Source organism: Pan paniscus, chromosome 13, assembly GCF_029289425.2.
Source record: "Pan paniscus chromosome 13, NHGRI_mPanPan1-v2.0_pri, whole genome shotgun sequence".
In the NCBI taxonomy this organism is placed as follows: domain Eukaryota; kingdom Metazoa; phylum Chordata; class Mammalia; order Primates; family Hominidae; genus Pan; species Pan paniscus.
Window position 1 is genome coordinate 110,944,901 of NC_073262.2, and position 15,890 is coordinate 110,960,790.

The 15,890-nt window shown below is 34.5% G+C and overlaps 1 protein-coding gene across 17 annotated transcripts in view; it reads left to right on the top strand.

Annotated features, from left to right (window-relative positions):
- Positions 1–15,890, top strand: part of PIKFYVE (phosphoinositide kinase, FYVE-type zinc finger containing) — a 92,617-nt gene that overhangs the window by 69,028 nt on the left and 7,699 nt on the right. For all 17 annotated transcript variants that reach the window (XM_003820821.6, XM_055109041.2, XM_055109040.2 and 14 more), the window contains 13 exons: positions 233–346; positions 719–827; positions 944–1,098; positions 1,737–1,827; positions 3,405–3,465; positions 4,315–4,452; positions 4,908–5,028; positions 7,449–7,544; positions 9,991–10,074; positions 10,929–11,026; positions 12,739–12,903; positions 14,879–14,938; positions 15,616–15,792. In XM_003820821.6, the coding sequence (XP_003820869.2) occupies positions 233–346; positions 719–827; positions 944–1,098; positions 1,737–1,827; positions 3,405–3,465; positions 4,315–4,452; positions 4,908–5,028; positions 7,449–7,544; positions 9,991–10,074; positions 10,929–11,026; positions 12,739–12,903; positions 14,879–14,938; positions 15,616–15,792 (1,469 nt within the window). The remainder of the gene's footprint in view (positions 1–232; positions 347–718; positions 828–943; positions 1,099–1,736; positions 1,828–3,404; positions 3,466–4,314; positions 4,453–4,907; positions 5,029–7,448; positions 7,545–9,990; positions 10,075–10,928; positions 11,027–12,738; positions 12,904–14,878; positions 14,939–15,615; positions 15,793–15,890) is intronic.

The window sequence follows — 15,890 nt, forward strand, 5'->3', positions numbered from 1 at the left end:
GGATAAATGATGGTACTACAGCGTAATGAAAGATAAAACAAAATCCCTCCAGAATTGGGGAGGATATTTATTGTAACAGCTAAAAATTATTTTTGTGATTGTTTTAAAATACGATTTTATAGAAACTTTTCCTCTTATGCCTCATAGGATATAGTTGAACATCATGATACAGCTCTATTCAAGATATTAAGCTATTTTTCATTTTCTATTGGTCCTTGTATTTTCTTCTCAGTTATTCTCCCATTCGGCTTCTTGAAGTATGTGTTCCACTCCCCAAAATATTCATTAAGCGTCAGGCCCCATTAAAAGTGTCCCTTCTTCAGGATCTGAAGGACTTCTTTCAAAAGTAAGTTCAGTTTCTTTTATCATCTTTTTTGTTTATTTACAGCTATTTTAAAGTATCAGATTTATTCATTTTACTTTCTTTGAAAATGTAAATTTTCTAATTGTATGCTATGCATGCTTGGTGTACAAAAAGAAAATTGTAGACGCTATGGAAAGATAATAAAAAAGAAGCCAAACTCTTTTAGACATAACAACTTAAAATTTTGAAGTACATCCTTTTAGGTCTTATTTACTCTGCAAAACTGTATGTAATTCTTAATTAGGTAAAACATAATTTCAATTACATTTTGCATGTAGCTTTTTTTTCTATTTATGTGAGATAGAAAATTTGATTCACCCTTTCTAAAGTGTTTAATGTTCTCGCTATTGTTAGAGTTTCACAGGTATATCTTGCCATTGATGAAAGACTTGCATCTTTGAAAACTGATACATTTAGTAAAACAAGAGAGGAAAAAATGGAAGATATTTTTGCACAGAAAGAGGTAATTTATTTCTTTGGTAGAAAATTCAAAAGTTAATTATTAACTTAATAGCAGTTTCTTTTGGGGTATGTCTGTATAGTGTCTCTGTCTCCTGAAGTTGTTTCTGTTCCTTGTAGATGGAAGAAGGTGAGTTCAAGAACTGGATTGAGAAGATGCAAGCAAGGCTCATGTCTTCCTCTGTAGATACCCCTCAGCAACTGCAGTCGGTCTTTGAGTCACTCATTGCCAAGAAACAAAGTCTCTGTGAAGTGCTGCAAGCTTGGAATAACAGGTGTGATTTTGCAGTCTGGTTTTCTTTAATATTATTGCCACATTTGTTCTAATGTGATATCTTAAAACTTAAAAATTTTAAATTATGGATGTTTCATTTTGTGCTCAAGTTAAAGAGCCTTTTGTTTCCCGTCACTTTCCTTTCCTCTTTATATTTTAAAATATATGTGCTATATTTTAGGTAGCTTGTGAAGATGTAGAAACCAAAGAGGAGAACAGCCTTTGATGCTGTTTCTAATATAATTTGAAACAATGTTGTTCAGATGTGTGTGCTGTTGAATTGTTTTTAACTGAATTAGTATGCCATAAGTCACTATTGGTTTTTGGCCAGCAATTTCAAATATATTGTATATTGATATGTTTATCTTATGCCTTTATTTAAATATTTATTTTTTAGAAGTATTTTTCTTTATAATAATTTGCTATTTTTTTTTTTACAACTATAGTGAGATCAACAAATGCTCCTGGTTAATTAGATATGACAAAAACTTACTCTTATTTATATATAACTTTAAAGACTATGGTAATCCAAATAGGAAAACTTTGTGATTTCAAAGTTGTAAAGAGAAAATTTATAAACAGCACTCAAGGGGCTAGAAACAAACCATATATATATATATTTTTTGCTTTTGGCCACAGGTTGCAGGACCTTTTCCAACAGGAGAAGGGTAGAAAGAGACCTTCAGTTCCTCCAAGTCCTGGAAGACTGAGACAAGGGGAAGAAAGCAAGGTATGAAATGTAGTCTTGTCTTTGGTCCTTAATCAATAGAAATATAGTTAGTTTCATTTATAATACTTAGCAGGGATAGTTTAATACGTACTTTAGTAATGATATCCAGTAGGGTTTTCCATTTTGAATTTGTGAGGTTTCAAGGAACTATGACCTGGATTACTTTTATGTTATAACCTGAAATAAAATGATCACTTATAATTTATTTATTTGAAATGTTTATAAAAGCTACAGTTTGCTGCATCACTGAGGGTAGCATCATGGTGACAGCAAGTGCTACAGAGGAAAGTCGGTGGATGCTCTGAGTATAATAGGGTGCTCATTTATTTTATACTCCGCAGTTTTGGTTGTTTTTAAAATCTCCGTGCTTAAATAAGAGGTTTTTCTTAAGGTATTTGAACTGCGTAAGTTCTTTTTCAACTGTGTTAGTTTTCTCTTGCTCAGTGACAGATTATCCCAAACATAGTGGCCAAAACCACAAATTTATAGATAGATATATCTATATAGATATTTACAGACAGATATATCGATATAGATATATATAGATATAATACTTAGGATTATCCCTTACACCTAATAATCTTGTATAGATCTATATCTATCTATAGATCTATCTAGATATATATCAATCTATCTAGATATATCTATCTGTCTATCGATCTATCTATCTAGATAGATAGATATATCTATACCTAGATGCTTAATTCCAGGAAGCGAGCTACTATTTAGAATGCAATTCTCAAAGTGTGGTTCAAGGACTCCTGATAGTCCAAGACCTTTTCAGGGACTCTGCAAAAATTTTTTTTTTTGAGAGATGGAGTCTCACTCTGTCGTGCATGCTGGAGTGCAGTGGTGCGATCGTGGCTCACTGCAACCTCTGCCTTCCGAGTTCAAGCAATTCTCCTTCCTCAGCCTCTCGAGTAGCTGGGATTACAGGCGTGTGCCACCACACCCAGCTAATTTTTTGTATTTTTAGTAGAGATGGGGTTTCTCCATGTTGGCCAGACTGGTCTTAAACTCCTGACCTCAGGTGATCCACCCACCTTGGCCTCCCGAAGTTTTGGGATTACAGGCGTAAGCCACCACACCTGGCTCATTTTTATTTTTTTTTTCGATTGCATATCTGTATGAAGCTAGATTTTCTTCATATACTTCAATCATAATGGTGTATCTCAACAGATTACATGCAGAAGCCAAATATGAATCTAGCTATTTTCTATTTAGCTAGACATTAAAGATATTTTTCAAAATGTAAAGCAGTGCTACTCTTTCACCAATTTTTTTTTTAATTTTAGAAAATCGGTATGTTACATGTTTAAATGTTACTTATATTAATGGGTTTATTATTTATAAATGAGTTCATGCACATTTAATAACTTTCTCTGTTTTAATTTCTAATAAGGTAAAAATTTCTAAGGTAAACAAAAGCTAATTAAAAATATTAAGGGGGTTTTTAGTAATTTTTAAGGGTATAAATGGGTCCTGAGACCAAAAAGTTTAAGATTCACTGGATTAAAAAAATTTTTGAATGTGATTTTCATGTTTTCCATAAGAACAAAGTATTTACTTCTCTACAGATAAGTGCGATGGATGCATCTCCACGGAATATTTCTCCAGGACTTCAGAATGGAGAAAAAGGTTGGTTCTTGAGTCTGGTGATCACTTGCCATAGGATTTAAAGAAATTTCTTATTGTATAAGTTGTTTTAAACTGTTTGAGCAGTTTTTCCGATGCTGTTGTTCATAGACTTCTTTTCCTTCCTGTAGAGCACTTGTAATCCTGTCAGATTAAGATTATCATATAGTGTATTGCAATAAGATAAATCAGGTTATAGAAATACATGAAATATAAAGAAGGCTGCTATTAGGGGAAGAAAAAACAGAAAAAAGTAAATTGAATTTGTTTTGCTTATTACAAAGTCAATCCCCAGGTTTCATTGCAAAAATCTTGTAAAGTTTAATTTACATTTTTAATGTCACTAAAATATTGTCTAGACATAAGATGTCTTTCACAGTATTTCATTGAATAACTTGGTGTCATCATAGAAACTTTGTGGGGAAATTTACATAGACTGTAGAACCAGGAGCTCAACTTACAATTCTTGGCATTTTTCTATTATAATTGCTTTTTCTCTCCCAGAATACGCATGCCGTCTTTCTCAGAGTGTCCTAATTTCATTCTCTATTAAACTAAAAACTAATATTTAGGTAGGCATTGTGGTATAATGGATAGCGTGTTGGATAGGAGTCAGTCTTGGTTGACAGTTGCGGTACTGCTACCAGGATTTGATTGTAGTCAAGTCATATATAATCTTTCTGGATTTTTGTGTCCATTTCTATGACATGAGCTACATGACCTAGATGATTTTTAAAAAGTAAAAATTCTACCTTTTAGGAAGTAGGCATATGAATGAGCATTTAAAAAATATTAGGTAGACATGGACTTAATGTATGTAAATGACTCATTTAAGATTGTGTTTTTCTTTAGAGGATCGCTTCTTAACAACTTTGTCCAGCCAGAGCTCCACCAGTTCTACTCATCTCCAATTGCCTACACCACCTGAAGTCATGTCTGAACAGTCAGTGGGAGGGCCCCCTGAGCTAGATACAGCCAGCAGTTCCGAAGGTAGAGGTTAAGTCACTTTTACCATATTTCATTGTATCTAAGACTGAAAGATATATCATTGATTTACATGAATTACAGCCATTTCTCTAAGGACAGATATTTGCTTCATAATAACAGATTCATGCCTTGCTTTCTGTTTAGGTGGTAACTACTTAAATTATAGTATAAACTTTGAAATTAACTTTAAAATTGCTATTTAACTCGGGTGTAATAGCCACAGTGCTTCAGAGATGTTTAAAAAAAACGAGTGTCCCTTGGAGTCCATGCTGTGTATGCTTCACTGTTGTTTCCTGTTTTATCCCATAGTGGTCTTTTCCCTTGATCAGAAATTTTAAACTGTTATTGGTATAGTATACATATGTCCATATTCCGAAAGGAAAAGAACCAAAGTCAGCAGTTTATATTTCTTATTCTCTGTGAATATTAATATATAAGTAGACTATTTTTCATTTTAGATGTGTTTGATGGGCATTTGCTGGGATCCACAGACAGCCAAGTGAAGGAAAAGTCAACCATGAAAGCCATCTTTGCAAATTTGCTTCCAGGAAATAGCTATAATCCTATTCCATTTCCTTTGTAAGTATTATTAAAACCAGTGGCTCTTAGCAGGGGGGTTATTTTTCCTTAGTTGCTCGCTTCATATTTAAATATATTTATCTGATGCATGATTTTTCAATCCTAAATTTTATTTCATTTTAGTAAAAGAGATGTCTTTTGATACAATGTAATTTGTAGAATATATAATCATTATGATATAGTAGATGAGTGGATAAAGCACTAGCCAGTGTTACTTATAAATGTTTGAATTACTTGTTCTGGAAACACTTGTTTGTTTATCTTTTTTCAAAGATATGTGGCTATATCCACTGATTTAATAATTATAAAAACATATTGCTGGTTATATATGAGGTTGGTAGTTGATTTGCTGGGACATGGCATTGTCCTAGCACTGATGATGAACTACAGTGACTTGTACAAGTTTTCATGTGATCTTTTTTTTATGGGGTGCACTCAAATTTGGAAAGAATATAGGCTGGCTGTGAAAGTTTATTTTTCTTCCACTGGTTGACCCATGTGGCTATCAAATGCTGCCCTTGTTATGGAACAAGTGTATCCAAAAAGTGGACATTTTTGTTAATAAGGCCTTTTATTTTATTAACTGACTTACATATTTATTCAATCAGTATTTAAACTTTTATTTAGTGCCTGTTTAAGTGTCCTGTGATGTAGAATAAGATTTGTAAGTAACTGTCATCACTCTTAGGAGCTCATAATCTTTGGGAAGATACAGTTAGGACTCACAGTACAGTATATGATATGTTACATGACAGTAAAATATAAAAGGTCCCTTTTTTCTCTACTTTAGACCTGAATATATCAGTTTCTTGATTGGGCTTGGATCCCTCTTATGTTATGGTCTTTGTTCATGCTCTCACATTTATTTTTATTTTTTTAATTTTTATTATTTTTGAGACAGAGTCTCCCTCTGTCACCCAGGCTGGAATGCAGTGGTGTGATCTTGGCTCATTGCAACCTCTGCCTCCTAGATTCAAGTGATTCTCCTGCCTCAGCTTCCCAAGTAACTGGGACTGCAGGTGTGCGCCACCACACCTGGCTAATTTTCGTATTTTTAGTAGAGACGAGGTTTCACCATATTGGCCAGGCTGCTCTCGAACTCCTGACCTCAGGTGGTCTGCCCACCTCTGTCTCCCAAAGTACTGAGCTACTGGACCCGGACCTTTAAACTTTTTTTTTAATATAGTTTTTTTCTTTTTATTTGTTTCTCTTCTCTCTAAACCACTTTTTGTGAAACACAGTCTTTTTTAATCATTCAGTCCTGTTCTTTCTAAGAAGAATTTACTCCTTACCCCTTACCTCCTGCTCCAGTCAGAGTAGGTTTCTATTATATGCTCTTATGATTCCTGTCTTGGTCTGTTCATGCTGCTCTGATGAATTACCATAGACTGAGTTGCTTATAGACAGCAGAAATTTAATTCTTACAGTCCTGGAGGCTAGAAGTCTGAGATGAGGGTACCAGCATGGTTGGGTTCTGGCAAGGGTCCTCTTTTGGGTTGTAGATTGCTGTTGTCTCTTTGTATTCTCATGTGGTGGAAGGAGGCTGAGAGAGCTGTGTCCAGTCTTTTTTATGAGGACACTAATCCCATTCAAGAGTACTCCACTCTCATGACCTAGATTACCCCCTAAAGGCCCTACCTCCTTATACCATAACATTGGGGGTTAGGATTTTAACATATGAATTTTGTGGGGGCTGGGAGGGCAAACATTCATTCTGTAGCAATTCCCTCATAGCACTTACCACAGAGATATATATTTATTTATGTATAGGATTATCTGTTTCTTTACCCCCACTACACTATAAACCCTATGGTGCCAATTTTTTTTTTTCACCATTGTATTGTTAACATCTCACACATGTAAGATCCTTAAAAATAGTTTTTCTTCATATTGTATCCTTGGCATGTTTGGTGTTCAGTAAGTAGCACCTAAATTAAAAATGACTGTGCCTAACAGTGCCTAGGTGAGTTAGGGTCGGAGTCAGGGGAGCAAAATTTAAGTTGAAATGGAGCTACACTGGGTTTTTTTGTGTGATAATAGTAAAGTGGTTGTGTTGCATTGTTTATTATTGAACTAGTAGTATGTCTTCTCCACAATTTCTAGAAGACTTTTTCTCTCTAGCTTATAATGGAACAAAATATCTTAGACTTCTGCTGTTCATTTTAAATTCTTTTTGAGATTATTGTGGCCAGAGTCTTGGCAGTATGGAAAGGTTTGTTTGGAGTGACTATTGCAGAACTCTCTGATTTGAAACCTAATTAATTCTGATAATTTTCTAATTGCCTTCAAAAACTTTCTCTTGAAATCTTTTTCTTTCCTAATGATTCAGGTTATCATATCTGCATACATTTTGGCTTTCTTAATTATATTCTTAACTCTAGAGTACTTAGTTAACTTATGTATTTTAAAAATTTGCATAGTGATCCAGATAAACACTACTTAATGTATGAACACGAACGAGTGCCCATTGCAGTCTGCGAGAAGGAACCCAGCTCCATCATTGCTTTTGCTCTCAGGTATTATTCATGGGACTTTGACTTATGATGATATCTATGTATTTTATGTATGTCTATTCCTTATTTTTGGAATCTTTCACATAAAGCAAAATGATTAAATATAAGCAAAAATATATGTTCTTTAGTCGTGATAGCTTGTTCTTTTTTTTTTTTTTTGAGACAGAATGTCACTCTGTTGCCCAGGCTGGAGTGCAGTGGTGCAATCTCGGCTCACTGCAACCTCTGCCTCCTGGGTTCAAGCAGTTCTCCTGCCTCAGCCTCCCGAGTAGCTGGGACTACAGGCACACGCCACCATGCCCAGCTAATTTTTGTATTTTTAGTAGAGACGGGGTTTCACCATAATGGTCAGGCTGGTCTTGAACTCCTGACCTCAGGTGATCCACCCACCTCAGCCTCCCAAAGTGCTGGAATTACAGGCATGAGCCACCACGCCTGGCAGCTTGTTCTTTTTGTGCATAAAAATCTTCTCTGAACCCAAATAATGAAGTATAGGATGATTCCTAAGTAAGCTCCTAATAACTAAATTGACTTGGCAAGTTATTTACTGAGCCTTGAATCCTCTGTCCATTCTGTTAAAATATGTTTTCCCTTGTATCCCTTTTCTCAGTTTACTTGTTGACATAGTACTTGGAGCATCCTGCCTTGTACAATCTGAATATCTTTTTTGTACCATTCACTCATTTTCTACTACCCTACATACGAGGTAAAATTTTTCTACTTAGAAAACAGCAGTCACCTCTTACCCATTGAGGATATGTTCTAAGAACCCCCGTGGATGTCCGAACCTACAGATAGTACTGAACCCTATAAATACTATGTTTTTTCCTGTACATACATACCTATGATAAAGTTAAATTTATAAATTAGCCTAGCCACAATAAGAGATGAACAACAACAATAAGATAGGACAGTTTTATAATAATATACTACAACAAAAGTTATGTGAATGTGCTCTCTCTCTTTCTAAATATGTTAATGTTTTTGGACTGCAGTTGACTGTGGGTAATTGAAACCATGGAAAGTGAAACTATGGATGAGGAGGGACTACTGCAATGCTGTTCTTATGCCTTATTCCGTAGACATTTCTGACTTTTTAGTTTATACAGTTATCATATATCTTAAAGCTATATCCACTGTAAAAATATATAGTATGTCTAAAAGGGCAAAGCTTTTAAATCTTTTTTTTTTTTTTTGAGACAGAGTCTTGCTCAGTTGCCCAGGTTGGAGTGCAGTGACGTGATCTCGGCTCACTGCAAGCTCCGCCTCTGGGGTTCACACCGATCTCCTGCCTCAGCCTCCCAAGTAGCCCGCCACCATTAATTTTTTTTGTATTTTAAGTAAAGACAGGATTTCACCATGTTGGCCGGGATGGTCTCCATCTCCTGACCTCGTGATCCACCCGCCTCGGCCTCCCAAAGTGCCGGGCTTACAGGCGCGAGCCACCGCGCCCAGCCTTAAATCTTAAGAATATCTTGGTGGTAGCTCAACTTAGTTTAAATAGAATCTAAGATGTTTAAAGCAATTTTTTCCCACTGGAAGGCATTACAGTTTTTAATTTTTCTTGTTAGATGGTGGTTCCAGGGAGTCCATTTATTCAACAAATATTTGAATGTTTACAAAATGTGATATACTTAGATATTGGATGTACAGGAGTAAATAAGATAGATTTACATGCCTCTGCCTTTATGCAGTTTAGAGTTTACTGTGTAGATAATGAGGAATTTTTTTCCTTTATAAGATTCCATATGATAACATTTTTAACCTTTGCCTTTGGCCTTTGTGAACATAATATAAGCTTCTCACTTTATTTAATAGTCATAATATATTAATAGGTAAGAAAGGTAAGAGAGTCAACCAAATCAAAAATATTTTTTGTACTATTAGGAAGCAAGGATTCTAGCTGAGATCATCTTTTTTCAATGTCTTAGAAAAACAATACATCCTAACATGCCTCCCTTGTTGCATGACATTTATCTAAAGCAGGGTTCCTAAACTGCTAACCTAAGAGTCAGGTTTTTTTTTTTTCTTTTTGGTTAATAGAACATTAAACATTTTTTTTCCCTTAAAGTTTAGTATGTTAAGTAGAAAAGCACTCTCAAGTTCTTTTTTTCTCTATTGTACTCAACACTGAGGCTTCAAACTTTTACCTGTTCAATCCCTGAAGTCATTTGATCTAAATATTAGTAAGTAGGCTTTTAAAATCTTTGTTGAGGATATTGATACTGGTTGATGAGTCAGTGGGTCGTATTTTGTATTACCTTCTATGAAGACATTGACCTTCCTCATGAAGCTTCTACTTGATTGCTTTTGTTAGTTAACCAAAATTATTTAATTATGGAAACGTATAATGATTGTGCTTCTATAATGCAAAACTTACTCTAAAACATGATTTACTTTTAAAGAAGAAGTTAATGTTTAACGTTTTTCAACCTATTTCTACCCCAAGTTGTAAAGAATACCGAAATGCCTTAGAGGAATTGTCTAAAGCGACTCAGTGGAACAGTGCCGAAGAAGGGCTTCCAACAAATAGGTGATTCATGATTGAGTAGAAACTATTTTAATTTAGTTATGTTATCATTTTCTATATGCTTGTACTTCAGTTTTATTATAGCATTTATCATCATAAAAATTTCTAGGATTCAGATAGTGGCACTCATATTTCAGCCAATAATTGAGACAACAAAGCTCAAATATAGCAAAAGAACTTAAACAGTCCCTCAGGATGCAGTTTTATGATAATTGCAATAGCAGTTAAATGTATATTGCAGATTTAAGGACATTTTTGAAAAAAATGAAAAGGTGTTTTTATTTAAAAAATAATAACTTGTAAAATTGGTAAGCTCCTGCTTGACTTGGCAATTCAAAGTATCTGTGAATTGTTTATAATAAATAAAGGTCCTAATACTTCAAAAACCAAACCCAAACCAGTTATTTTGGCAAGTTCAGTATTTTAGACTTTTAGACAGAAATTGTCACATGCTCATTATTGTGATTCTTACTGAAATAGAGTTTCCATCTCTACTAACATTATAGTTTTATCTGAATTGTCATTGTGATAACTAGTGTGAGAGAAAGGAATTGATATTTTCTGTAGTTGTTTGATTTATGGGTGCTGATATAGTGTTAATGGACTTGGGAAACATAATGTATTCCTCCATACATTTTTATAGTTACAGCATTTCACTTTAAGTCCAGTAGATATTTCAGACTTTTTTTTCTGTGTTCTAGCCTGTGTTTATGTAAATTATGAATCAGACTTTTGATATTGTAGGTGGGCTTAGGTAGGAAGTAAATCAGTGTACAGCGTAATTAGTGTAGAGTACTTACTATTTTCTGTTTGACTTGTATAAAACTAAATTTTTCTTTTTTTTCTTTTCATTTTAGTACTTCAGATAGCAGACCAAAGAGTAGCAGCCCTATCAGATTACCTGAAATGAGTGGAGGACAGACAAATCGTACAACAGAAACAGAACCACAACCAAGTAAGATTACACATGGAGGAATATTTATAATTAGATTTACCTATAATTATGGTTTGAAAAAGAAAATACATAAAAACAAATAAGTACTATCTGGCAATGATTTACTACTTATGATCTCTGAAATACAAATTTAGATATTTTTGTATGCCCTCTTTATAGGTGTTTTGCTTTTCTTCGTTGATTCTTGTCTCAAGTGTAAGTTCAAGGTATTGAATTAGAAACTTTTAGAAGCTCTTTGGTCTATGCAAAAAGGAGAATCTGCTTCCTAGAAGAGCTTTCAGTTTAAAATATACAACCTAAGATGCAAGATACATTTTTTTCCTTTCTAGTTTTACAGTATTACTGGCACTATGAAAATAAATTTTCATACATTCCCTCCTTTAATCCCCCTAGTAACCACATAAGAATTATTTGACATATCCTTATTTTTCAAGAAGGAACTTAAAATTTAGATTTAGTAACTTGTTCAAGATTTGACAGTGCTGGAGCTGGGATTTGAATTTGTGTTTCTCTGACTTTGTCAGGAACACATTCAGCTACAAGTAACACAAAATTCAACTGTAAGGATTTAAACAAATGACAGCTTATTTTTCTAAAATAACCAAACCTGGAGGTTGGCAGTTGCTGGCATTTGTTTAGCTGCTCAGCATTGTTATAACATTAGGGGAATAGTTTCTCTATGATTCCTTTAAGTTTTCCTCATGGTTAAAAGTGTTCCATTTTTGTTTGCATTTGAGGTAGAAACAAGGGTGTTGCAAGCTGCAGCTGTTCTCTTTCATTAGGAAAGCAGAGGCTCCTCCTTTAGTCAGTCTCATTGGTCAGAACTGAGGCTCATGGCCACTCCTGACTGAAAGAGACAGAGAAAGTAGGGAGCAGCATTGTCCCGGTTGGGTTATACAAATCATGATCCTTTCCTGGTGCTGTACACATAGTTACACACCCCACCCCGCTCCCCTCTTCCCCTAAGTTGTCATTCTGTTGGTGGGGAACCAGGTAGGAGTGGATATTAAAGAGGCAATACTAGTGTCTGTTACCCAAGTAAGCACATTTATGATTGACATTTTCTGTGAGTTTTGTAAATGGTAAATTTGCAAGAATTAGAATCATATTAATAGTATGATGAATGAAGCTCAAAACTAGGAGTAAAAGTATAGAGCAAGCTTTAGTAAATTCTTGGCTGTTTGATGGCCTTTTTTATTTTTTGAAAGATGCTAAAAAGGAAATCTTATATTTTCCTGTGTTAAACTGTAGGAACACAAATGACACAAAGATGTTACCTTTAACTGAATTCTTGTAGCTTGTGAAATTGTTTTGTGTTCATTTAGTTAACTATATTGCAATACTGTAAGAACTCAGCCCTAATATAATCTTGTTGCTTAAGCTGTGACTGCCTTTGAAAGATATTTTTGAAAGGCTTTCTAGATAATTCCCCATATTTTTATATTAATCTAGCTGAGTGTTAACCTTCTATCTTTTTTTATGTTTTTATTAATAGGGGTTTTTGTTAAAAAGGGTGCTTGATTACGCAAAAACAACATGTGAAACAATAAGTAACAACATGAAGGGACAATGTGCAAACAAAAGTATCTGCATTACTCAGATTGATTAGCTTCATATAGTGGTTACAACTAACAAAGAAATGAGCTGAAAATTTTTATTTTTCATCTGTAGTGACCTGTACTTAAAATTAATATGTTACTTCTTATTTTTAGCCAAAAAGGCTTCTGGAATGTTGTCCTTCTTCAGAGGGACAGCAGGGAAAAGCCCCGATCTCTCTTCCCAGAAGAGAGAGACCTTACGTGGAGCAGATAGTGCTTACTACCAGGTTGGGCAGACGGGCAAGGAGGGGACCGAGAATCAAGGCGTTGAGCCTCAAGGTGTGTTAAAGAAGAGTAAATGTGCTTATTCTATGCTTTGATTTATTTATTTTAGTTGCATATATTTCTTATAGCCTTAAATAGATAATTCTTAGTGCTGAAACTGGGGCATTCCCTCTGTTCTCACTTGTCAGTGTGGTAGAGTGGAAAAAGCATGGCACTGGGAGAGTCCAACTAGTTTCAGATTTCACTGCCATCGTGTACTGTGTGGTAGAATCAGAAATCTTTAGTTTCCATAAGGTGTAAAGTGGCAAAAACAATGTCTTCCAAGGTTGATGTGACATTCCACATGTAAAAACATTTGTCTTAATATGTAACTCATATTATATACTCAAATGTTTTCATTCCACTACTCCCTCAAATGTTTTCTTTCTTTTCAAGTCCCTGTAAAGTTGCAGCTATTTATGTCCCCTTTCATTTTGACATTTAAAAATTATGTCTAATGCTGGGTGAGATGGCCCATGTCTATAATCCCATCACTTTGGGAGGCTGAGACGGCAGGATCACTTGAAGCCAGCAGTTTGAGACCAGCCTGGGCAATAAAATGAGACCTCTGTCTCTACCAAAAAAAAAAAAGTGTGTGTGTGTGTGTGTATCTACCTCATTGTGTTTGGGTATGGGTTTAGATCAGGAATAGGCAGACTCTGATGACCTGTTTTTGTAAATTAACGTTTATTGGGAAACAGACCCATTCATTTACTTATCATCTGGTTGCTTTCACTTTATATTGGCAAGTTGAGTAGTTGGAACTTTTTCAGAGTGAAATATTTGCTCTGCCTCTATATAGAAATAGTTTGGTGACCTCTGGGTTAGTCCGTGAATTAGTAGTTTTAAAAAATAGCAGCTGCTGGGCCCAGTATGGTAATCCCAGCACTTCGGGAGGCTGAGGCGGGCGGATCACTTGAGACTAGGAGTTGGAGATGAGCCTGGCCGACATAGAGAAACCCCATCTCTACTGAAAATAAAAAAATTAGCCGGGCCTGGTGGCGCATGCCTGTAATCTCAACTACTTGGGAGGCTGAGGCAGGAGAACTGCATGAACGCAGGAGGTATAGGTTGCAGTGAGCCGAGATTGCGCCATTGCACTCCTGCCTGGGTGACAGCAAGACTCTATCTCAAACAAACAAAAAAACCAACTGCTGTAATAAATTTTGACTAGTAATTAAGATATCTGTTTAGTATTCTATAGGCTGCTTGCTATTGGGCTGTAGCTGTTTATAATGGGATCCTTGGAAGGCGTAGATGCTTCAAAAATTATTTTGAAATGTGAAACTTAGGGGACTATTTGTTCTTCTAGATATTAAGATGTATTTTAAATCTCTAATAATTAAACAGAAAGTAGTAGGCTTGCAAAGCAAGTCAGTCACATATAAAAAAATAGCTCTGACAGATTCTAGTATATTTTATGTATAAAAATATGTTTTAAGTATATTAATATATAATTGTATTATATGTTAATTATGTATGTTATATAATTATATATGTTATAGGCTAATAAAGTTATATATTATGTAACTAGTATATAATTTTATGTTTTAAAATGTTTTATAAAATAATATTTTATGCATATTTTATATAGCTTAGTACATGATAAAGCATTGCAAACTATTGGGGAAACATTATTCTACACACATGGGGAAAATAGTCATAATAAAGAAGCCATGGAAGTTCTTGTTATAAGAACTGAGTTACTATATTGCCACTGTAGGAATCATTCAGTTGTAAGAAAAAGTATTCAACCTAAATTCTCTATTTTTCTAATTTAAAAACTGAAATTCCAAAAAACATACATTTTTATTGTAATCATTTAGACAGTTTAATTGTATATCTTATGCTTGCTTGATAGTGACTTGAGTAGGATATTTTTACTTTTAATTTGCTAAGTTTTTTTGTTACATCAAGGAAAAAGGAAAGGACAAAATGAACTGATAATTACTCAAAACCTTGGCTTTACTAATGATATTAAACCTTTTAGATGAAGTAGATGGAGGAGATACACAAAAGAAGCAACTCATAAATCCTCATGTGGAACTTCGTAAGTATGAGATATTATATCATTGGTTTGGGGAGAGGGACTACAGTTGAGCCATCTCAATTATTTGAGAATTCTAGCTTCATACTAAATAAATGTCCCAGTTCTTGAAATGAATATTAAGTCTTTATGCTGACATGAGGTATATTTAATCAACAGTTTATAAAATATAAATTTATAAAGAAATTTAATCAAAAGTATAATTTGTAAATTATGCTCTTATTTCTAATAGTTAAACATTTACTTATTATGTAATCTAGAGCCACAGAATTTTGACAATTGCATTTAGAATTGTGTATATGTGTGCCAGAAACGTATTATCCAGAATAATATGTACAGTACATTTTAAGATATTTATTAAGAATTACTATAAAAGTACAATGATGTTAATATGGTAGGTAACAAATGTAAAATTAGAACTGAGTCTTTTTTTATGTGATTTTTATTTTTTTCTCTTTTTTTGGAAAGTATGTAAGGATGGTCATACGATGTTCTTTAATTCCCCCTGAAGATCAGTTTAACAAAATTGTGATAAATAGGGATTTGGATCTAACATGCAAAATGCCATCATGAAGAAACTTAAGTGGTTGCATTTGGCCAGGGTAGGGAGTGAGGGAGCAGAGGAGGAAAGATATTTTCTGAGTCATAAAGCTTTTTAAAAAAACTTCTGTTGTTTATAGAATTTTCAGATGCTAATGCCAAGTTTTACTGTCGGCTCTACTATGCGGGAGAGTTTCATAAGATGCGTGAAGTGATTCTGGACAGCAGTGAGGAAGATTTCATTCGTTCCCTCTCCCACTCATCACCCTGGCAGGCCCGGGGAGGCAAATCAGGAGCTGCCTTCTATGCAACTGAGGGTGAGCCTTTCTCATCGTTTATTGATTGGTTCAGTAGTCTTCATCTCTTTGCCTCAGAAAATGCAGCAGGAAGGATATTGCTTAATAAGAACTTTCAT